Here is a 25,316-nt window from a genome sequence, read left to right as displayed (position 1 = left end):
GACACGCCCTGCCTCAGCATCCCTCATGACAACAGCCGCAGCAGCAGCATCCTCCTCCACCACAATCACATCACCGCCGGCGACACAAGCAGCTGCTACAGGGACAGCCTCCTAAACATCGCAAACAAGAAACCGAACGACTGCAAAATATAACACTAAATCCAAGGACTTCAGCAGCGTTTCAATCCAGACATTTGAGGCTTCGCCTGTATCGACGAGCAGACGCCATTTGCTTGAGTTCAGGCCATTACGCTACCGTCTTGTGTTTTGATATAAATATAGCGTTCTGTTTTAATAGAAATTCACATTATCGTACAGCATCATGACGGACGCAGTAGCTGAGTGTAATATTAAAGTGCTTTGTCGCTTCCGGCCTCTCAATCAGGCCGAGATCCTGCGCGGGGACAAATTTCTGCCAACCTTTCAAGGGGACGACACCGTCATCATCGGGGTAATAATGACGATTTATTATCATTAACTGTGATTACACCGAATTCAGCGGAAATATGCAGCTCGTTAGGTTAAACGGTGAAACGAATGATGGCGGTGATGCTGAGGAAACGGCTTGTGGCTGTGTCAGTATGACGTCAGCACATCTAGAGGCTCTAGGCCTCGTCATCTCATGCAGAAATATCATTCTCTCGTCTTGTTACTGTCATCTTCCTCAAGATAATCCTTCTTCATATATGTGGTGTGAGTGAGTGTGAATGAATGCAGGGAGTGGCTGATGATGGCTGAAGTGAAACAGCTGTTGGGGAGGGTGTTTTTTGATAAAGCTCAAAAAAAGTATAGATAAAGGTGATGTACGCATGCAGTTTGTAATGTTAAAACTTATATTGAATACAGTTCACTTCATAGTCCCATCTGTATGTCTCTGTGACGTGATTAGTGGCCTGATCAATACCTGAGACCAAACAATGACTTTTTGTTTTTCTTCATGACTCCTCCCTTTCTCTGTGTCCGTTTTATGGGTGTGCAGGGAAAACCGTATGTGTTCGACCGCGTGTTTCCCACCAACACCACCCAAGAGCAGGTGTACAACACCTGCGCCAAGCAGATCGTCAAAGGTCAGTGTGTGAAGCCCTGTATGCGCATGCATGACTCCACATTCAGCAGCGTGTCATATTTCATATTTTGGACTATAGCGGCATTGATTATGGTTTGAATTGTCAGGATAATGTTGGTCAGGTCCTCCTCAGAGGAATCAAATTCTCTGATGTTTAGCTGTGTGTTTGTTTGTGTGTAGATGTACTGGGAGGTTACAACGGCACCATCTTTGCCTATGGACAGACCTCTTCTGGAAAGACCCATACCATGGAGGTACAGTTATAGTTTAGATGAAATGCAGATTATACTTTTAAAACTTTTACATTTTTGCACAGTTATCTCATTTCATTGGCTGTAAATGACTAAGTCAAGCATTAGATGACTGATATCATCCATACACACTGTGTGCCAAAATGAGCATCAAATAGATTAAACGATAATGCATGAACAATACCCGACAATTTTACAGTGGATTTTTAAGTTCATTTTAGACTCGAGGCTTTACAGTCACAGTTTTTAACTGATTTCACTTCAGGACCCAAATTTTACATCAGACATCCGGTGGCAACCCTGTACTGTAGCAAAGTAATCTACTACTAATAAAAAAAGACTTATTTAACATAACACAAATGTGACCCTGGACCACAAAACCAGTCATAAGGGTAAATGTTTTGTCTATTTGGCTGAGATACAACTATTTGAAAATCTGGAATCTGAGGCAGGGGTGTTTCCTCCGCCGAGGCGAGGGAGACTGGTTATGATCAGCTGTGATTGGTTCATGCGATAAATTCCCGCCTCTTGTGTTGTGCACATTCGTGGATCAGTCTGAATGAACAATATAATGGCGTTAACTTGTTACTGCCTTGAGTTATTATTTGGGAATAAATGTAAAATGCTTAAAAACACCAACTTGATGAGATTAATATTTTAATAAATAGAATATTGATTGTATTGTTAATGTAAAAGTATAAAATATATGTTTTCTTTTTGTAAGTAATGTTTATTTAACCAAGAAAATGTGACTGTACATGAATTTACATTTGATTAAAAAAAAAAAAACTTTGAGGACTTTGCCTCCTCATTTCAGAAGACCGCACCACACTGATCTGAGGGTGTTTTTGATTTTTTTGATTTATTTACAGTAGGAAGTTCACAAAATTTCTTCATTGAACACTATCTTTACTCAATATCCTAATGATTTTTGGCAAAAAAAATATAATTTTGACCCATTCAGTGTATTGTTGGCTGTGTACAGTAGTCAGCATTTGAAGTGGATTAAAAAAAGTTCATTAAAAGTTGTCCTAAGATAAGAACAGGTATTGTTTTGGTTTTTGGACCACTTTGATGAAAGATTTTGATCTACTTCAAGCACTGACTACTGTAGTCCAGGGTCACAAATACAGTTACTTTCTACCATGAATTGGCAAAATAAAATTAATTTGTATAACAAATGTAATTAATCTACTAATTAATACAGAATAATTATACATTGAATAAAAAATGTAAATTTATTCTGCTATCCTAACTATCACGTGACTCCTTTGTATATTTAGAAGCACTGATGCAGTTTGATTAGATTTAATACTTTTTTGCTTGACTCTGATATCACTTCCAGGGCAACCTCCACGACCCGCAGCAGATGGGCATCATTCCCCGCATTGCAGAGGACATCTTCAATCATATCTTCTCCATGGATGAGAACCTGGAGTTCCACATCAAGGTACGCGAATGCAACAAACAAATCATTGAGTTATAAATCTGACCACACATGCTGCCAATGTATGGTGCTCTCAAAATAATCAGTGTTTGACTTTCTCAGGTGTCTTACTTTGAGATCTACATGGAGAAAATCCGGGATCTTCTGGATGGTTTGTAGAGAACAATAATAGTGCAGCGTACCAAATTGACTACAATGGTTTTTATGTTCCTCATTGTGTTTCTTTCCTCTTTAGTCACAAAGACCAACCTGTCTGTGCATGAGGATAAGAACCGCGTCCCTTACGTGAAGGTGATTTTTTCACAACCACCAGCAGCGTTTTTGTGAGAGTGTGAATAAATCAGCAGCTGTTTTGTGTTTGTGTGGTGTCAGGGCTGCACCGAGCGCTTCGTGTCCAGTCCTGAAGAGGTCATGGACGTCATCGACGAGGGAAAGTCCAACCGGCACGTCGCTGTCACCAGTGAGAGCTTTTGTCATTGTTCTCAAATTCAGCTAAACTTCATTCACTCAGAACAGTTCTTGTTAAATTAAAAAAAAAAAAAAAGTGTGATTACTATTACAGTCATGATACCTTCAACTCAGTTTGACAGTTTAGTTTACATTAAAACATCAGAGCAGAGTGGAGATCTTATGCTTGAAATGTACATTGTGTGTATATACATATACCATTCAAACGTTTGCTGTATGAGTTTGTTTTTTTTTTGTTGTTTTTAGTGTTTATACTTAACAAGACTGCAGAAATGCAGTACAAACTGTAATATTGTGAAATATTACAATTTAAAACAACTGTTTGTATTTGAATATATATTTAAAAAAACTTTTCTGTGATGAAAAAGCTGAATTTGTATGAATTATAATTGTATACTTGTATGATGAGTGTTTGAGAACGAACTGCAAATGAGATGTTCTGTTGTCAGATATGAATGAGCACAGCTCTCGCAGTCACAGCATCTTCCTGATCAACATCAAGCAGGAGCACGTGGAGACGGAGCAGAAACTCTGTGGAAAACTCTACCTGGTGGATCTGGCTGGCAGTGAGAAGGTCTTTTGTCTTTTGTTGTATAAAGTATCCAATCGTCATGTTTAAAGAGAGTTCACCCTTAATGAAAACTATTATTTACTACCCTTTATGATTTTTTTTTTTTTTTGGAAACACTGAATATTTTCAAGAACATTTGGTTGTAAACTAAGAGTTTTCCCTCAATAAGATGATAATTTGCTGCTTATTAATAGTTAGTAAGGAAGTTGTTAAGTTCAGGTATGGGGTAGGGTTAAGGATTCTAAAATATGGTCATGCAGAATTAAAGCATTAATTTGTAATTTTTTAAAGTATTAATAAACAGCCAATATGCTAGTAATATGCATGTTAGTAAAGAAATAACTAATAGTGAATAGTGTTCCCTAATCTAAAGCGTTAACATTAAGCTTGTTCCTGGTGTATTTTCACACGCAGGTCAGTAAGACCGGCGCGGCTGGAGCCGTTCTGGATGAAGCTAAAAACATCAACAAGTCTCTGTCTTCTCTCGGTAACGTCATCTCTGCTCTCGCCGAAGGAACCGTAAGTGCTCTCAAACGCACACGTATATGAACGTCCATATTTGTGTTTGCTTACGCCGAATGTCCGTCGTGTGTGTGTGTGAGCAGAAGACTCACGTGCCGTACCGTGACAGTAAGATGACCAGGATCCTGCAGGACTCTCTGGGAGGAAACTGCCGGACCACCATGTTCATCTGCTGCTCTCCCTCTAGCTTCAACGACGCCGAGACCAAATCCACCCTCATGTTTGGACAGCGGTAACTCCAGCACATACACACATACATGCACAACATTAGTACAAAAACATCACATCTAGGTCAAACAGTAATATTCATTATATTTCTTTGAGGGTTATTGTGAATTAGTTAGTCAAAATTGTTTTACCAAACAATTTGACAGCTTTACTTCTAATTATTAAACAGGAATATTTAAATGAAATTATAAACCTAAACTTTATAACAAAGTAAAATCAGATTAATAGAGTTAAGCACTTTTTTCACATTTAAAGTTTTAGAATTAATTGCAGAAAATTGTGGTGGAGAAGAAAAGAATGTTGATTTTTGAGACTGAGATCTGTGTTGGTGTTGTAGTGCTAAGACCATCAAGAACTCGGCCTCCATTAACCTGGAGCTCACAGCTGAGCAGTGGAAGAGGAAGTATGAGAAAGAGAAGGAGAAGAACAAGGGCTTGAGGGACACCATCCAGAGGCTGGAGCAGGAGCTGCGGCGCTGGCGCAGTGGTGAGCCTTTGCACTGCTCTGATGAGTCAAGTCAGTTTTATTTATATAGTGCTTTATACAATACGAATTGTTCAATGTGATAATTGTTTCCAAGTACCGGTATATCGAAATGAATGGTATTTAGTTTAAAATTATAAATATAATACATGAAATCAGCACGTAGTCTGACCCACTGCAGGGCTGGACGTTAACATTTTTTGCACATAGCACTGGTGCTACGGAGGTTGAAAGTTTTGTAGCACAGGCCAAACAGTTGTAGCACAAGTTAGGGGTGGGCGATTTTGGCAAAAATATCATATCACATTTTTTTTTCAGGATTATCATGATTCTTTGTCATGTTGGCTTTAATATTTACTAATAATTTCCCTATTGTAAAGCCTTTCAAGATAACACTATATAAAATAAAAATCTTTGTCATTTTTAATATTTGTAATTAGAGAATAAGAACAAAGATATACATTAAAAATACACATAATATACAAATAAAACAAATGGTGCTTCATTTTTCAGGTACAGTATTTTGAAGTTGAATGAACAAATGTTAAAATAAAACACTATATACAGTATATACATCAGTTATATTTTTTAAAGCAACTATTTTAAAGTTAATCAGTCATGACCAGTGAGTGATTTTTTATCCTCTGTTTTGTTGTTTTATTAACATTTAAAGAATAGTTTACCCAAAACTGACAATTCTGTCATAGTGTTTTATTTTTACACCATCATTTACTCACTCTCAAGTTGTTTTAAACCTGAATTAGTTTCTTCTGTTAAACATAAACGCTATGGTGAAGAATGCTGTTGCTGTTGGCTGCCATAGTATTTTCCCCTCTACTATCAAATGTGGACCAGCTACTGTTTAGTTACCCACATTATTCGCACATACATGTGCATTGTACAGCCCTGCACTGTAGAAGTCAATGATTTATAAGTGAACAAAAGAGTTTTAAAATCTATAAAATACTGCATAAGCAACCAATGCAAAACTCTGCATTATGTGTCTGCTGGAGTTTTATTTTTATTTTATTGATTATTATTTTTTATAAATATGTTTTATTGAACCATTATAAAAACATTGAAGTCATTAGCTTTTAGACGCTTTCCCTTTTGAAGGTTGTTGTTTTAGTAACTAAGGTCTTACTAGTTATCCATCTATGCAGGCCTTAAATTTGAATTTGAGTTTTAGAGTGTAAATTAGCATATCAGTGAAAGATTGGTCAGTATTTCCTGATCATGTCTTCTAAAGAAACCATATACAAGGTAAAAAGCAAAGGACCTAGTACTGAGCTTTGTGGCACTCTGTAACAAACTTGTGATTGATTTACCATTTATTCCCTTACCAAAACAAAGTAATAACAGTCAAGATACATAAGATTTAAACACAGTATCAGTCCAGAGATGCAGTTAAGGTCTATAATTGACTAATCCTCTTGGGTTGTGTTTTTAATGAGAACCTTAATAACTGCTGACTTAAAGGATTTTGGGCCATTTCCTAATTATAAATTGACAAGTAACACCACACAGTTTTATAAGTCCACATGATTTGTGCCGTTTGGGACACAGCTTTTCAAAAATGCTTCAATAAAATGTCTGTGAAGTTTTGAAGTGATACTTCAGTGACATCACATCCCTTCCTGATATCCTTACTCAAATATCAATTGAAAATCCTTACTAAAAAACTTAAACCAGCTTTAAGTCGTTTGCTGGTATTGTCCGGTTTAAGTTGACAAATATTGGTAAACATTACTGAGGTTTCACTGACGAGAGTAAACTGATGCAGTTGTGATGTTTTTTTCTATAGGAGAGAATGTTCCAGAGACGGAGCAGGCAGATGCTGATGTAGTGAAGCTGGACAGCAATGATGAGCCGTCTCTGGATAACGAGAGACCATCCGAGCGCCAGCGGGAGAGAGAGAGAGACTCTGACTCCTCCTCTATTGTGGTGCGGATCTCAGAGGAAGAGCGGCAGAAATATGAGGAAGAGATCCGCAAACTCTACCGACAGCTGGACGATAAGGTGAATTACTGAGATGCTGACACATTCAGACTAAATCAGCAAATGAACACTCAGTGTGCATCATGACTCATCTATCAGATCATGGATTACAGTATGCGTATACAAAACAAGATTGTATTGCTCTCACCTTGCGTGTGTTTTGTAGGATGATGAGATCAATCTTCAGTGTCAGCTGGTGGAGAAACTGAAGGAACAGATACTGGATCAGGATGAGGTCAGAGGTCACATTCAGATTGTCTTGTAGTGGCTGTGTTAATATGATACTTGTAAATGAACAGTGATTGCATATCCCAAAAACAGTTTAAATACAGGTGCTCAACCTACAACGCTATTGTAATGCTGTAATGGTTATATTAACCACATATGAGCATTAGAAAAATCTTTAAAGGGGATTTCTAATGCAATTTCATTGTTAAAGAATTGGATCCTTATGCTAAACATGGTCTTATGACTGAGTATTTCTGATCAAATTTTTCATAAAAACAAAGAGTTGCATAAATTTATTACACAGAAATATATGACCATAGACCACAAAACCAGTCATAAGGGTAATGTTTTTAATTCTGAAAGCTGAAAAAAGCTTTTCGTTGATGTATGGTTTATTAGGATAGAACAATATTTGGCCGAGATACCACTTTGAAAATCTGGAATCTTTATTGTGCAAAAAAATCTAAATACTGAGAAAATCACCCTTGAAGTTGTTCAAATGAGGTTCTTAGCAATGCATATTACTAATCAAAAATTAAGTTTTGATATATTTACAGTAGAAAATTTGTAAAATATCTTCATGGAACTTGATCTTCACAAATATACCCGTGCTACTTAAGACTGGTTTTGTGGTCCAGGGTCACATATATCAACAGAAATATATATGGTGAAGAATAAAAGTTTTGCCAGCTCATATTAATGACTTTCGTCACGTCGCAGTTGTTGGCGTCCACACGTGGAGATAGCGATAAGGTGCAGACGGAGCTGGGCCGCCTGCAGACGGAGAGCGAGAGCGCCAAAGCCGAAGTGCGGGAGGTTCTGCAGGCGCTGGAGGAGCTGGCGGTCAACTATGACCAGAAGAGTCAGGAGGTGGAGGAGAAGAACCTCCACAACAAACAGCTGGCCGAGCAGCTCAGCCTTAAGATGGTGACGTCCGCTGGTGTATTCTCACATTACGCGGTGATCGATGCAGTGAAACTTTAAGCGCAGAGTGTTTAACTGCTTCCGTTGCGTTCTAGGCAAATCTGATGGAGTTGGAGGCGGAGCTTGCTCAAATGCAAGAAGTGAGCTCACAGCAGAGGAAGCGCATCGCTGACGTGTTGAACGGGCTGATGAAGGACCTCAGCGAGTTCAGCACCATCGTCGGCAATGGAGAAATCAAGCTCGTAAGCCCAGAAAGTTCTCTGACATTATTTTTAGAGATTAGGAAAGGTTGTGCCATATTATAAATGTAATCACAAAAAATGTTGTTTAAATTTGCTTTATTTTTTTCAAATCCTATTTTTGATTGTAGCTAATTAAAATGTCTCCACAATCTGCTTTTTTTTGAAAGTAGACATAACAGAAGATAGATAAATAAATAATTATATAATAAAAATAAATCAATAAAATAAAAAATAACAGGGAGCGATCTGCTTTTGAAGAATTATTGTAGTATCATGCTACAACGCACATTATATCAGTTGAAGCTCTAAAGCCTCCGTCTTAATATACTGTACAACGCGGCATACATTCACATCAAATGTTACACTCACTGGAGACTGCGCTTATTTGCATGTGCTAATCAAATCATGCTAAAATTGTGAATTGTGGGTTGTTGTTTTTTTCTGAAGAACAATGGAGGTATTATAGTTTTGCCATATCACCCACTCCTACTTTTTTCCAATTTGTGTGACGTGCATCCTTTTCGGCTCGTTAAAAGTTAATCTTGCAGCCGCATTCTGGGTTAGTTGTGAAGGTTTGATAGAACTGGCAAGAAGACCTGCCAAAAGAACATTGCAGTAGTCCAGCCTGGACAGAACTAGAGCTTGAACAAGAGTTGTGAAGCATGTTCTGAAAGAAAGAGCCTGATTTTCCTGATGTTGAATAAAGCTAATCTGCAGGACCGGGCAGTTTTAGCAATGTGGTCTGAGAAAGTCAGCTGATCATCAATCACAACTCCAAGGTTTCTGGCTGTTTTTTTTTTAGGTGCCTAACAGGATGGTGAAATTGTGATGGTAGAGTTGAGTGTCGTCAGCATAGCAGTGATATGAAAAGCCGTGTTTCTGAATGACAGAACCTAGTGATGCCATGTAGACAGAGAAGAGAAGTTTATTTATTTCAGACATTTTGTGTTGTCTGTTTTAGTTCTGTTTAGATTTATGATTTACTACGAATATATTCTTGAAAAGAAGTGAGAATCAAATAAGGTCATGAAATATGGTAAATTCAGTTTCTAGTAGTTGCAGTGGTGTGTGTTTACTGTTACTGCAGTAATCTGTGTGTTGTGTTTGTTTGTGTGCGTAGCCGGTGGAGATCAGCGGTGCGATCGAGGAGGAGTTCACTGTGGCACGGCTGTACATCAGTAAGATCAAGTCGGAGGTGAAGTCGATGGTGAAGCGCTGCAGACAGCTGGAGAACATGCAGCTGGAGTGCCATCGCAAGATGGAGGAAACCAGCCGAGAGCTGTCCTCCTGCCAGCTGCTCATCTCACAGGTGTGTGTGTTTGTGTGTGTGGATCACTGAGCTCATACTGCTACTTCAGAGACCCTCTGCTCTCTTTTCAGCATATAGAAGCAACAATACAGCAATAAAGACTGTGGAATATAGGTTGCAACAAGTATTTAATAAGGGCTAGAAATAGCATAAAATAATTAATCATGATTAATCTCACTATTTAAATTATTTGGTACTAAATATATTTTCTTACATTCTGAAAGTAGTGTCTTCAGAATTAAAGCATTCAGCTTGTAACAAAACATGTTCTTTACATATTTCAAACCACATTCTTTTTTAACTTTCTTTTAGGTCTCTCATCATTTGCTAGTTATGATTATTTTGACACGCTGAACTAAGATTGCTCTTTTTTGAGTTTACATGCAGATATATCTCTGTCCACATAATGTTCAATCATTCATGATCATTAAGGAGTTTGACTCCATTTTCAGCATCCTACCAATATGCACACCATTACATGACATGAATCTTTCAGATGTTAGTGAGCTAGTACATGACCCAGATGTGGCCCACATCTGCTGCTGTGTATTCTTTATGATGCTGACTTTGTGTCTTCGTATCTTTGTGTGTGTCTCCGAGCAGCACGAGGCAAAGATTCGGTCTCTCACAGAATACATGCAGAACGTGGAGCAGAAAAAGAGGCAGCTGGAGGATAATTACGACGCTCTCAGTGAAGAGCTCTACATGCTGCAGAACTCAGGTAAGACAAACATACAGTTACACAGCTTATATTGGACAGGACAGAAGACCCAATCATAACACTTTAAAAATATTACTCTTTTGAAATTACTCTGATGATAATGCTAATTATGGCTGTCTGTACAGCTTGTAAAAACTTCAAGCTTTTTAAAATAATTAACATTTTTTAAACCTTTTTTTCATCATTTCTTCATTTTCTCTTCTAAAGATTCTTAGAAGGTACTGTGTGTATTTTTTTTTTTACTGTACTAAAGAATAAAAATACCATAATACATTTGCAGATATTTAGGAAACACATTTAGTTCACATACTCTTTTTTCCCTGAAAATCTGTGCTACAGCTAGTTATTCTTCTTTCAGATAAGTGTTCCATGTCGGAATGTCTGTGTTTGTTTTGGTCTGTGTGTCTCCGCCCACTGCCAATTTACCCAATAGGAGTTTGGCACCCCGGGTTGCCAGTTTGCAGAAAATACAGAGTATCGCAGCCATTAACAGTGTTTTATAAATACATTAACAGAATATTTTAAAGCCACATTTAACCGTCTGATTTTTACAGCTTTCACATTGTAGCAAAAATCTGCTAAATATTTTGACATTTCGTATCAAATGATCACAAATTTCACATCATGATAATTATTGATATTGACTGATGTGAAAAAAAAAATATTGTGATAAGTTTTTGACATATTGCCCAGCCCTACATCTTAAAGACGCTGCACTGTACTGCTATATTAATGATTATGTATATGTGTTTGTAACAGAGAGTCATGTGGCAGAACTGGATGGAGGAGAGAAGGCAGACAGAGAGGCTGATGGGAAAGTAAGTGGGAAAAAAAAATGGATTTATACAAAAACAGTCCTGTGATTTGTATAAAGAACACATAAACAAGAGGGATGTTGTACATGATGGGATCATGGGTTTATCTCGAGAACTGAGTTAGCCTTCTCTTCTATATATGGATTATAATTATTTATAATACAATTAATTTAAATTATTATTATATGAATTGACAATGAATATTAAACTTTGCATTTAAATTAATTTCATATGCATAGCCTATAAATAAGTTTTAATATATAAATCTTTTCTGTCTGCTGCAGCAACAGTGTTTATTCCTGCCTTTTAAATGCTTTTAAATTCATTTGATTTTTAATAATGACATCTCTCTTAATCTTTAGCAGAGAAGTGAATCAAACATTTATATCGAGCGTTGTGAGCCTGCTGTTAAACCAGTTTGGATTTGTTTGGTTTTGTCAACTCTAAACCTACTCTGACACTCAGAGTTTGTTCAGCTAGCTTCATACAACTGGCCACAGTCATACAGTCATTAGGAAGCTGTGACAAATGTGATTAGACTGTTGTCAGTGCAAGTGCATTTTTGTGTGTGTTTTGTAGAAGACCGCTGGTCGTCCAGCTCTCCACGCGGAGTCTCGTCAGACGCAGCTCAGCCACCTGCGGGATGAAATTAATGAGAAGCAGAGACACATCGACGACCTTACCGAGTCAGTCAGGCTAAAACTACTTCCTGTACAGATGAACAAGAAAGCCTTTTAGCATAATCACTGGATATTGTAAATGAGGTGCTAATGCTGTCACTGCATGTCTTGCAGTAAGAATCAGGCTCTGGAGCTGGAGCTGGCTCATGTGCGGTCCAGTCTCAGCAACCTGAAACTTCAGGATGACACCAAGAGCGCCTGCCTGGAGCAGCTGTCGTATGTTTTCTTCCACTACTGAACAAATACACAGAGACTGTAAATCAGCTGTTTGCATGATGGTGTTGTCAGTGTAAATGGAGGCTATAGTATGTAATGAATCTGTTTAGTGTGTGTTAACAGTGGTTTCTCATCAGGTTTCAGCAGGAGAGAAATGAGCAGTCTAAACAGGATCTTAAGCGCCTTGAGGAGACTGTTGTAAGTTTCTCATACACACGCTTTCTCTTATTCTACAGTTTTATTTCCCCTCTTTTTACATTGTTCTCATCTGAATTTCTGCACCATGTTATGATGTCATATTAGAGTGTTTATTTGAAACACATCTGTCCCTTTTGGATGTAACATTTCATACCACATGGATAAGCAGCATATATTTAAGCACAAATATTCGCATAATCCACAAACTATGTGGATCTGCATAACAGACAAGTATATGAAGTAGAGCTAGTCTAGTTTTGTGCTGAACTCCACTATAAACCCATTTATCAAAGTAATACTTTTCTGTATAGGGGTTTATAAATCAACGTAAAAAGTAAACTGCTGACCTGCATTTTCTATTCAGTAAAATCTTGGAAGTGAGGCTAGTTTCAGAAATCTGTTGAAAGACAATGTTGACAAAAATGTACAGATAATATACAGAGCTCGCAAAATTTCAAAATCCCTGGTAGCCCTTAGGGTAGGTACTCTTCAAATTTTGGTAGGCCGAAAATGTGTTTACCTAGCCCAAATAAAAAAAAAAGAGACAACATTTTTAAAATAAAAAAATCAGATAGGAGTCTAAATGCCAATCAAAAATATTTTCAATACACAAATATTAACAAATATGAAGGAAGGAATTTTATTTAACTATTTACATGGTATCTGTAGAATTAAAATGAGAATTAGAATTAATGAATTTAGGGCAATTTATGACCCATTTTAAGAGCTGCACAAGTAAAATGAACACAGTAAGAGTCGGGTTGGACAGTGTCTATGGTAACATATATAGTGTTAAGCTATAAAATGACATCAATTACAGTTCAGATACAGGTTTTCACAATAACAAAAATCTTACACAACAGCAATTCAGCCTTTAGACCATTTTTGTGAAAAGGGATTAATCAAGTATATAAATTATATTAATATAAAACGTATAAATATTACTGTCTTAATTGTTTAGATTTTTAGAAGGCACATTTCTTTCTCATTTACAACTCTATGTGTTTGCTGCGTAAAAAACATGGGTCGATATTTGCATTGATTTGACCATTAACCGCAGGAAAGGCTTATGGGAAATGCTAATTCATTCTCTGCCACAAGGTGGCGCTTTAGGAGCGTCTTAATATAGCAGTTTCCCCTTTAACGGCTGTACACAATGCCGTGGGAGACCTGTATTTAAGATAGCCCGTCGAGCAGGGCGTTGATACAATAGCCCAGGGACGTCAGGCTAGCAATTTTTCTGATGTACTCATCCCCTTGTCATCCAAGATGCTCATGTCTTTCTTTCTTCAGTCTTAAAGAAAGCTTTTTGAGGAAAACATTTCAGGAATTTTCTCCATATACTGGACTTCATTGGTGCCCCCGAGTTTGAACTACCAAAATACAGTTTAAATTCAGCTTCAAATGGCTCTAAATGATTCCAGCCGAGGAAGAAACGATCAGTCATTTTCTAAAAAAAAAAAAAAAAATTCTATACCTTTTAACGTCAAATTCTGGTCTTGTCTAGCTCTGCCATGCGCGTGCGTTCTCTGTGTAATCCGGGTCAATACAATTAGGGTATGTTGAAAAACTCTAATTTTCTTCAAACTTCAAAATCATCCTACATCGCAGCAGAAGTACTGATCGAGCGTTTACAAAGTGAACATGCAAAGAAGGTCAAACGCCCTTTACAAAAAAAGGTAAAACAGCGATGTAGGACGATTTTAAAGTTGGAGGAGAAAATGAGACGGGAGTTTTTCAACATACCCTAACTGTATTGACCCGGATTACACAGAGTACACATGCACATCGCAGAGCTAGACAAGACGAGCATTTGAGGTTAAAAATTATATAAATTCTTTTTTTTTTTTTCAGAAAATGACAGATCGGTTTGCTAGATAAGACCCTTCTTCCTCGGCTGTGAACATTTAGAGCCCTTTGAAGCTTTGTTTAAACTACATTTTAGACGTTCAAATTCGCAGGCACCATAGCAGTCCACTATATGGAGAAAATTCCTGAGATGTTTTCCTCAAAAAATACAATTTCTTTATGACTGAAGAAAGAAAGAAACAAACATCTTGGATGACAATGGGGTGAGTAGATTATCTGTACATTTTTGTTGTAGAAGTGAACTTCTCCTTCACGGTGTTTGGTTGTAACAGAATACAAGAAATGGCATTACATATTGCAAGTTGAAAGATATCATCACAAATGTCAAAAAAGTCATCGTCCTTGGTGTGAACGGGCATTTACTCGCTCAGTGTGGAAATGATTCACTCAATTTGCTTTTAGACCAATCACTGTCCAAAGTGCCTTTCCTATACTCCTTTCTTCCTGATTGTACTGAGAGACCTGATGTACACTTTTCCACAATGGGGTTGTCAGTTGGGCATCCTCTGTCATCAGTGTTTAGCTGACTGGCCTCAAATCATCTGCAGTACATACTCTATGTGTTCTGGCCTCCCAGAACCATCCCCCATTACTTGTTCATTTGGGAGACCAGCTGGGGCCTTTTCTCTTGAATAGGAGCCATGACTGCTCTGATCTGCCACACCCAATGATGGCCTGGTGCAGGGATCTCTACTGATCCCATTTCCCTCAGCAGTCTTACAGTGGATGTTGTTACAAATCTCCACTTGGCAGGTTTTTGCTCTCTGCCTCTAAATGTTTATAGGGCCATCTACACCGTCAGTCTTGTCCTCTGGTGCATTTGGAGCATTTTTTTACTTCCAAACACAGGATTTGATTTTTTCAGGGCCCTGAAAAATCTAGAGGATTTTTTTTTAAATGAACACAATCTGTCCCAGAAAGAGCAGAAAGACACCATTAAAATTTGTGAACAGACTCTCGTTGCTGAGGACAAGCTCACATATTTAAAGTCAACTTTAGTCAAGACATTCAAATTGAAATAGCAGGCAGAGCAGGCTGGAGTTACTTAGAAACTTTACCTTTGACTTATCATTACGTTTCTGTAGCAAAGCTAATTTCAGAGGATACAGGTGAAACATAGTAAAGGCTAAAAGTGTTTCCGAATAACCATCTTCATGTTTTTAAGGCTGTTTTCAAAGAACATACTCAATGTAGTAATGCAAAAATGTACATAACTAAGTTAAAACAACAGACCCAACTCTTGCAGTTATGTTGCTGCATGTGCTTTGGTGTAAAACAGAGCTTCAATATTCAGCACATGTTTTTATGACACTGGTGATTGTGAATCAATAGGGCCAAGTCCTGAAAATATTAATACAGTATGTTTGACTCTCATACTCTTGTTTGTGGTCTTATAGAGCTGTTTCTGTCTTGTGTCTTAGGCCCGTGAACTCCAGACCCTCCACAACCTGCGCAAGCTGTTCGTTCAAGACCTCACGACTCGGGTTAAAAAAGTCAGTTCCACATGTGAACATGGATATCTTGCTTCACAGATGTTCTGCTGTTGTATGTCTTTCTGACATGTTCTCCTCACACAGAGTACAGAAATTGGACCTGATGATAGTGGGGGGTCTAACACTCAGAAACAGAAGATTTCCTTTCTTGAGAACAACCTGGATCAGCTTACAAAGGTTCATAAACAGGTGAGGATGTGTATACTGTGCAGAATACATTTCTGTGTAAGTTCATTCTTAAATTGTTAATTAGGACAGTTTTTACAGGAATGGATTTACTTTTTTTTCTATTCAGCAAACTATTTACATGAATAACAGTTTGACCTTTCAAGAAGTGATTCACACAATGTTTAGTATTTCCAGTCTTTTGTTCCATTTTTTGTTTCAAAGTTCTAAAATAAAAATATTTACAAAAAGTAAATAATACAGATAATGTGCACAAGTATCACTGTATAGCTTTACAGAACAAACATCTACAGGGATCCTTCAAACAAAACTCCATAAGACTTTTGTTCATCTGTTGAACACAACTGAAGTTATTTTTAATATTCTTACATTTTTGCCAGTCATTGAAAGTCCAAAATTGTCCCAAGCTTCAAAAAGCTGCTATAGACGTTGTAAAAGTAATCTATGTGAATTGGTCTAATCCAAGTCTTTTGAAGAGACACAGCAGATGAACAGACTTAATCTAGGGTTTTATTCACATGAACAGTGATCGGCACACACAGATAGAGCTCATCAAATTCTCCTAAATGGCAAGTCAAACGAGCTGCATGATGCATGAGAACCATTGAGGTTTGTTCTGCTGTGTCTGGCTTTGGTGAGTTTCTACCTGTCGTAGATTTAAAACATGCAAGATCTTAATGTATACTTTTCTTCTTTTACATTGCCTTGTGAAAGAATTCATACCCCTTCATTTTTTCACATTTTAATATGTTGCGGCCTTACGTTAAACTGCTTTAAATTACTTTTTTCCCACATCAAGCTACACTCCATGCACTTTAAAATCTTTGCAAATGTATTAAACATAAAAAAACTTAAATAATTCCATTGCATAAGTATTCATTATCTGGGACAGTCGAGGGTATGATATTGATTGTAGATGTTACTACACTCCGAGTGGAGTTAACCTGCGGCAAATTCAATTGAATGGGTATGATTTGGAAAGGCACACGTGTCTTCATTAAAGGTCTAACAGCTGAAAATGCGTATCAGAGCAAAAACAAAGCCCTGAGGTCAAAAGAACTGCCTGTAGAGCTCAGAGACAGGATTTCATCAAACATCTGGGGAAGAGTTCAGAAACAAATTCTGCCACATTGAAGGTTCACAGAAGCATGTAGTCTCTGTTACCCTTAATGGAAGAAGTTTGAGACAACCCCGACTCTTCCTGGAGCTGGCCTCCTGGCCAAACTGAGCAGTTGATGGAGAAGGGCTTTGGTTACAGTGGTGACCAAGAACCTGATTGAGCTCCAGTTAATGGTCACTCTAGTTGAGCTCCATGATCATATATGCAGATGGGAGAAACTTACAGAAGGACAAACATTAAAAAGACTCTCTCATCTCCTCAGTGAAGACACATGAAAACGCACCTGGAATTTGCAGGTCTGATGAACCTCAATTCCAAGCATCATGTTTGAAGAAAACCAAGCTCTGCTCATCACCTGCAGAGCACCATCCCAAAAGTAAAGTGTAAAGTGTAGAAGAAAAGTTCAGTGCACCAAAATATTGAGATAGCCTTAGTGAAAAGCCAGTGCAGAGCATTCAGAGCCTCAGACTGGGCAGAAGGTTCACCTTCCTACAGAACAGTGAGCCTAAACACACAGCAAGAGTGGTTTATGAACAACTCTGTGAATGTCCTTGAGTGGCCCAGACTGGGCTTGAACCCAATTAACCTTTTTTGGAGAAATCTGAAAAATTCTGCCAGCCCCTATCCAACCACACAGAGCTTGAGAGGTGAAGTGGCGAGGAGAAGAATGGCAGATAATTGCCTAATGCAGATTGCCTAAAGCAAAGCTTGTTGCATCAACCCCAAAAAGACCTCCGCTTCAGCTAAATACTGAGTTAAGGGTATGATAATACCTATGCATTGTACTCATTTAATTTTTAATTTTCTTTTTTTAGAAAATTTATGAAGTTTCTGTTTTTGCTTTGTCATTATGGTGCATGGAGTGTAGATTGATGTGATCCAGTTATCACGTCAATGAATGCCGTATGAAACACATGGGAACATACAAATGACATGATTGACACTGATGTTTTTGACAGTGATGTGAATTATGCAAACTAGCAGAAAACAGGCAAATTTGTTTTAGGTAAAGTCTTTATTGACTAAATGTACTGACTGTATGACACATCATGATCAACACACATGTAAACAGTATACATGTACAGCTGTGGTGTTTTCATTTGTAACTTAAGTAAACATTAGTACAGTACAGTAAACCAAAAACCGTTATTTAGTGCAGATGGTCCTGATTCAGCACAACATGACATAATATGTAGATCTTGTGTGATATGACAGAGTTTCCAATCATAATTCTAATCTTCTTCCTGAACCCCTGCCCCCCTCTAAATTTTGTTGTAAGCCCTGATTTAAAATAAATAAATGAATAAATTCTTTCTGTGATTATAGGCATTATAAATCATTACACAGTGTCAGGCCATAAGTGTTTATTTTTCAGCTCTGTACCCTAAAAAACTAGCATCACCATGGCAAACATTAGTGCCGATTTACGTAGACAGATTTACACAGTTTTTTGTAGTTTTGAACAGAAACTGAGTATAAGCACTTTGCATTTCATAATACTGTGTCCTTTAATTTCTAATTGACGATAATTCTAGTTACTAATGGCCTGCTCTGCAAATGTGTGTGCAGCTGGTACGTGATAATGCAGATCTGCGCTGTGAGCTTCCGAAGCTGGAGAAGCGTCTTCGTTCTACGGCTGAGCGGGTTCGGGCGCTGGAGGCAGCACTGAAAGACGCTAAACAGGGCGCCATGAACGACCGCCGTCGGTACCAGCAGGAGGTGGAGCGCATCCGTGATGCCATGCGCCTGCGTTATCCCATGCGTCGCTCCAATGCAGCTCAGATCGGTACTGCGCCTTTGCTGAGTTTCTGTTTGTGTGAAATTTTACAATAACAGTTATGAGAGAAACTTATAACTTTATATGCAAACACTGTACAATAATATATATATATATATATATATATATATATACACTACCGTTCAAAAGTTTGGGGTCAGTACATTTTTGTTTCTTTTTTTTTTTTTTTTTTAAGAAATTAATACTTTTATTCACCAAGGATGTAATTAAAAGTTTATTAAAAGTTAATAATAATAATAATAATTGACATTGTTCTAAAATATTTATATTTTGAATAAACACTGTACTTTTTAAACTTGTTATTCATGAAAGAATCCTGAAAAAAAAATCACAGGTTCCAAAAAATATTTGGCAGCACAACTGTTGATATTATCCAACATTGATCATTCTAATAATAAATCCGCATATTAGAATGATTTCTGAAGGATCATGTGACACTTAACACTGGAGTAACAGCTGATAAAAATTCAGCTTTTCATCACAGGAATAAATTATATTTTAAAGTATGTTAAAATAAAAAACATTATTTTATATTGTAAAAACATTTTGCAATATTACTGTTTTTTTCTATATTTTTAATCAAATAAATGCAGCCTTGATGAGCATAAGAGACTTCCTTAAAGACTATTACAAGTCTTACTGACCCCAAACTTTTGAACGGTAGTGTATATATATGTATAGTAATAGTCTACAATTTCCTAAATTCTAAATCCTTCAATTAAGAAATAAATTCAATTATAATTTCAACCTTAGTTTTTACTGTGAGGCAGCTTTACAGAAGAAAATATCATTTCATTGCTCTGCTCAGTTTAGTTCAATATTGTTTTTTGTGTGTAACCTCTGACAGCTAAGCCAGTGAGACCTGGACACCATGTCGCAGCCACGTCTCCCACCAGCTTGTCGTCCACACGCGCGAGCAAACCTGCCACATCCTACAGCAACGCTCTCTTCCTGCAAGAGGAAAAAGCTGCGCTTCAGAAAACCAACACGTGAGTGTCTGTCCTCCCTGACAAGTTCCTGTCTGTCTGCTGACTTCTCCTCCTCTCATCTGCCATTTGTTTATTTCAGTGTTGGATACAGCACTGTGAGATCCATAGACATACTGAGCTCCTGTCCGCTCGACGTGGAGAACGGTAAGTGTGTGTTTGCTTTGACCGCACCGAAGCCATTCTACCACTCGAAATGCTACTGGTACTTGGCCAGGGGATCTGTGAGCCTCAGAAACAACCCTGGCAGTGGCGTAAATGATCACAGAGCTACATAAGCAGCTTACAAACAATCATGATGCATTTAGGTATTTATGACTGTAACAGTTTAACACCCAAAGTCATGTTTAAATGTTTATTGATCAATGTACTTCTAGTTGTCAATTTGATAGTTGTGAATCTTTATTCATTTTTCACATTTTTATTTCATTTTTACACCTATACTTAATTGAAAATCTCCAACATTAATAGCAGTGATTTTTTGTATTAAAAAAAATTCAACCAGCCCGCTGTTTTGAAGGACAACTGGACCTCAACTCTGCGAGACAGTGGCTCAGAGGACCAGAAATTAGGAGCTTATTATAGGAGATCTATATTTGTTTTGCATCAGTTTACCCAGGGATCTTGTCATTGTAAAATCTTTACCTGGTATAGACATATCTTTGGGCCTCTGGTCAGAGCCAGCAAGTTTAGGGAGCAGAAATAAGGAGAGCCATTATTTCAACCCCAAAACCAGTTTTTCTTAACCACCTTATTTTTCAGTGCTGAAGTAAGCTATTTTCTATGATTGTGCAAGACTTCCTAACCAGTAGCCACTACAGGTAAATAACTAGAGGGGAAAAAAAGTGCAGTAAATGTGAATACAAATAAATGATACAACAAATACCAGTTTGCAAATATACAGCAGCATATAGCAGACTGTTTGTGTTCATAGCTTGGAAGGGCATGACACATGAAGCCTTGCACATTTACATTACAAACACACACTATTACATAAAAAATACAGTGGATACAGCATATGTGTAGCAGCAGTAACCTTTTATTCTCTTTCTTTATGCTTTTCAGGAAATAGTACAGATATTAATGATAACAGGTAAGTGAACTCGATATGCATTGTGATGATATGTATTGACTAATTTGTGAATTGTCAGTTGAAGTCTGTACAGACAATTTTAATTGTAACATTTAGGTTTCCGTTAGCTTGTGTTCACTTGTGTGCACTTACACTAAGTCAAAAGTTTTAATGATTTTTAATGTTTTTTAAAGAATTCACTTCTGCTCATCAAGTCATTTATTTGATCCAAAATAATACAGCAAAAACAGTAACATTGTGGGTTTTTCCTACGTAAGTGCTTTCTATTTGAATATATTTTAAAATGTAATTTATTCCTGTGTTTTCAAAGCTGAATTTTTAGCATCATTACTCCAGTCTTCAGTGTCACATGATCCTTCAGAAATCACTCTAATATGCTGAAAAAACATCTATCATTATTATTATGTTGAAAACAGCAGAGTATAATTTTTTTTTTCAGGTTTCTTTGATGAATAAAATAAAATTATTAATTTCTATAATTTCTTTCCCCCCCAAAAAACAAAGTACTTTTAAATAGAAAGCAGTTATTTTAAATAGTAAAATTTCACAATATTACTGTTTTTGCCTTATACTGGATGAAATAAAAGCAGGCTTGGTGAGCAGAAGAGAATTTTTTAAAAACATTAAAGATCTTACTGTTCAAAAAAGTATGTTTCTGCTCACTGCCTCTGTGTTTCAGGAGTGACGTTCACTGTGGCAGCATGGTGGATGACGCTTCACGGATCTACATCATGCAACAGGAGACTGCAGCCAGTTAATCTTTTAATGTAAGCCAGCACATACGCATATAATGAGCTAAGAAACTGAGGTTTTCATCAGCGTGCTCTGCAGATTCTCATTTTGCCCTGCTTTCTCCAGATATTCCAGTTGTCTGCATGCAGCCGTCCAGCCCTCGCCATCTTCTTAGAGCTCCAGAACTTTCATTCCTAGACTTCTTGGCTCTGTACCGTCTTATATTGTATGGAATATATCGTTCTTGCAGAGTCATATCACGTATCCCGTCTCATGTATCTCACTGTTGCATGTTTGTCTGTTTAGTAAGAGAACAGCTCATAGATTGTAAATGAACCCTCACGTACAGTAGATATTTGAATACACACATCTGTATTGCTTGCATTATAATACAGGAGAGTACTAGAAATAACTTCCCTTTAGTCATGCTGAGCCTTAAAAGCAGACAGTTAAATATTGTGAATGTGTATGCGCAAATACACACTCCTAGATTCGCATATAACAGCGTGTGTGTAATCATGTAGATTTTGATACATATTATATTGAAGTACTGACTACCTCCAATTGTGAAAAAAACAACATTCTCAAATAATGTTTGATTTGCATTTTGTTTGATTTTGCATCAAAAGTGTTTGGGAAGACAAATTGCTGTGATATGTCAAGGGAACATATCATAGAGATTCACAGATGCTGCACTTCTAAAACGGCCCAAATCCTTCCATTATTCTGCCAAAGGCTCTGCCCAATCACGATTCTGATTTCTCTCATGAAATCCTGATCAGCCAGTCAGGATGACAGAATGACGAGCCGTGTGATCCTTCCCTGCAGGATCCCCTAAGCGCCACCAGTTGGTCTGTCAGACGAATGTGTGACTCCATTTTTTCCATTTCTTCAGTTCACTTTCAGGATGTCTTTAGACAGATACGCTTCACTTGTATGTTTAGCAAGACAATGGATGACTAAGGCCGTACAAACTGTATTATGATGAAGGTTCAATTATAGATTTAGTTAGCACTGAAATGTTCGCTTCTCACACTTCTTCCCAATTTCAAACCTGTCGTCACCACTAGAAGAGAAAATTTCACTTCAGAAACAGATGAAGAGCATTTGTGCAATAGGTCAGCTGATTTATTCAAGATATCTTTATTGAAGGTTGTTTTATGTGATATATGTACAGTGTGCTAGTTTGCTGGAAGCCAATCCAAAAAAATAAATGTAATTCCAAGAAAACTGTGATTGTGTGTCTGTTTGTGTGTATGTGTGTTAGATGTGCAAAAAACTTCTCTTCAATTCTATCAATGGACTTTGCTGACTTAAAGGAGAAGTCCACTTTCAGAATAAAATTGTACAGATAATGTAGTCACTCCCTTGTCATCCAAGATGTTCATGCCTTTCTTTCTTCAGTCGTAAAGAAAATGTTTTGAGGAAAACATTTCTGCATTTTTCTCCATGTAATGGACTGATATGGTGCCCTGAGTTTGAACTTCCCAAATGCAGTTTAAATGCGGCTTCAAAGAGCTCTAAACAATCCCAGCGAAGGAAGAAGGGTCTTATCTAGCAAAGCAATGTTTTTTTCATTTAAAAAATACAATACTTTTTAATCTCAAACGCTTGTCTTGTCTTGCTCTGCCTGAATCTGTGTATTCTGACTCAAGACAGTTAGGGTATGTCGAAAAATTCCAATCGTATTTTCTCCCTCAACTTCAAAAATCATTTCAAAATCATCCTACATCGCTGCAGAAGCACCGACCCAGTCTTTGCAAAGTGAACATGCAAAGAAGATCAAACACCCTTAACAAAAAAGGTAAAACAGCGATATAGGATGATTTTGAAGTTGAGGGAGAACATGAGATGGGAGTTTTTGGACATTTGTGATCGTTTGAAGACACATTTAAACTACATTTTTAATCTCAGTGCACCATGGAAGTCCACTATGTGGAGAAAAATGCTAAAATGTTTTACTCAAAAAACATAATTTCTTTACGACTGAAGAAAGATGAACATGGATGACAAGGGGTGAGTACATGAACTGTAAATTTTTGTTCTGGAAGTGGACTTCTCCTTTACGCTTCTTGACCTTAACCTCCCTCTCTCTGATGCTCTGCTCTTCTGACAGTGCCTATTTTTATTTGTTTGAGCCTTCTGATGAGTTCCTTTACTAGTATATGCTGCTTTTTGTTGACAAACTGCAAATGCTCACACATTTTGAATGAATATGGTAAGCAACTGTGGTCACCATATGAAATAATGTGGCAATAACGTAACAAGAATTCAATGTACTATTTCAAACATAATGTAGACTTAGTATAGGTCTTAAGGAGGCCTGTTTTACAAAATTAGCTGAACAAGCTCAGAGCAGGTTTAAAATAGACGAACAAATCAAACCCAATTTAGATCAGTTTAGGTCAACTTGGGGTTTGATCCAGGTTAAACACTTGTAATTTACTTGATGGTAAAGGTTTGAAGTATTTATTTAATCGGATATCCAATAATCAGTCCTGTCGGATTCTGTAATTGTAGATTTCAGTAAGTATGGAATTAGGCAAAATCTACATTATTTGAGGCACATTGTATTTTTTTTTTACACATTTTTACCAAAACATGTTAACTTGAGAGAGGGAGCAAAGCAAAATTAGTTAATTAAAATCCATAATTCAAACAAAATATATGTTCAAGTGTCCTGCCGCTGCATTGCAGTAAATAAGCATCTTATCTGCAGTCTACTTGGATCAACTAGACCCCACATGGGTAAACCTAGTCCTGAAGGCTTTGCTATGCCTTTGTTTTCATAGACTGCGAAAGTAATGACTGAAAAAAAAGGTTTGACCAATACAGGGCAGTCATTGTACACACAGTCAGGTCCATATATATTTGAACACTGACACAATTTTTATTATTTTAGCTGACCAAAACATTCAAATAAAGCAATAAGCCCCCCATGAAGCCTTGGTTTACAGTGAATTTACAACAGATAAAATGGTTATTCCATATATGTAGTAAGGTTTCAAAAAAAATAAAACAAAGCAAATAAAGTGTACTGATATAAATAAAAACAGTCTTCTTCCAGGAAACAATGTAGCTCCTCAGTAAGTAATTTGCAACAGCTTAAAACACAGCTCAGCCAATCAAAATCAAGGACCGGAACTATCCGTTTAATAATTACAGTTATATAATGAATTATGGGCTTAAAGTGCTCACTCTGAGCACTTTAAGCCTAAAATAAAGAATTACAGCTCTTTTCAAGGGACCGGAAGTAACTGTAAGTATTTGGAAGCGCTTGCTCTGAACCCTATCATACGGTCAAAGGAGCTCTGCATGCAAGTAAAACACACAACTGTTAGGTTTCAGAAACAAAAGAAATCCATCAGAAAGATAGCAGGAACATTAGAAGTGGCCAAGTCAACAGTTTGGTACATTCTGAGAAAAACACACACTGGTGAGCTCAGTAACATACAAAGGACTGGACGTCCACGGAGGACAACAGTGGTGGATGATTGGAGGATCCTCTCCATGGTAAAGAAAAAATGTTTCACAACATCCAGCCAAGTGAAGAACACTTTCCAGGAAGTAGTCATGTCACTGTCAAAGTCTACAATCAAGAAAACTTTACCAGAGCAAGCACAGGAGGTTCACCACAAAGTGCAAAATAGGCCAGATTAGACTTTGCCAAAA

General features: G+C 37.3%; 1 protein-coding gene across 2 annotated transcripts; it reads left to right on the top strand.

The window, feature by feature from the left end:
• On the top strand, window positions 1-22,633 carry kif5aa (kinesin family member 5A, a). 2 transcript variants are annotated; one of them, XM_051120163.1, is made up of 29 exons: window positions 1-451; window positions 980-1,067; window positions 1,247-1,320; window positions 2,663-2,767; window positions 2,867-2,915; window positions 3,000-3,055; window positions 3,137-3,224; window positions 3,682-3,806; window positions 4,218-4,322; window positions 4,409-4,557; window positions 4,891-5,039; window positions 6,841-7,055; window positions 7,201-7,269; window positions 7,983-8,189; window positions 8,282-8,428; window positions 9,549-9,737; window positions 10,341-10,458; window positions 11,218-11,276; window positions 11,853-11,959; window positions 12,068-12,169; window positions 12,307-12,367; window positions 15,658-15,729; window positions 15,814-15,918; window positions 18,605-18,821; window positions 19,681-19,822; window positions 19,902-19,966; window positions 20,885-20,912; window positions 21,592-21,679; window positions 21,771-22,633. In XM_051120163.1, exons 1-28 carry the CDS (start codon window positions 323-325, stop codon window positions 21,668-21,670), a joined length of 3,099 nt encoding a protein of 1,032 aa, XP_050976120.1. In that variant the 5' UTR covers window positions 1-322; the 3' UTR covers window positions 21,671-21,679; window positions 21,771-22,633. The 2 variants fall into 2 exon arrangements, with proteins under 2 accessions (XP_050976120.1, XP_050976119.1); XM_051120162.1 differs by having other exon boundaries at window positions 4,891-5,069.
• Window positions 22,634-25,316: the final 2,683 nt, after the last annotated feature.

The sequence above is a fragment of the Labeo rohita genome, chromosome 9 (assembly GCF_022985175.1).
Source record: "Labeo rohita strain BAU-BD-2019 chromosome 9, IGBB_LRoh.1.0, whole genome shotgun sequence".
Classification (NCBI taxonomy): domain Eukaryota; kingdom Metazoa; phylum Chordata; class Actinopteri; order Cypriniformes; family Cyprinidae; genus Labeo; species Labeo rohita.
The sequence above is the reverse complement of the archived record's forward strand: the minus strand, read 5'-3'. Positions and strand labels throughout refer to the sequence as shown.

What these genes read in the sequence shown, in the direction of transcription:
- kif5aa (XM_051120162.1), top strand. Translation starts at nt 323, where the DNA reads ATGACGGACGCAGTAGCTGAGTGTAATATTAAAGTGCTTTGTCGCTTC. An exon ending in AATCCGGGATCTTCTGGATG is followed by an intron (nt 2,916 to 2,999) that starts GTTTGTAGAGAA and finishes TTTCCTCTTTAG; the next exon opens with TCACAAAGACCAACCTGTCT. An exon ending in ACCCTCATGTTTGGACAGCG is followed by an intron (nt 4,558 to 4,890) that starts GTAACTCCAGCA and finishes TTGGTGTTGTAG; the next exon opens with TGCTAAGACCATCAAGAACT.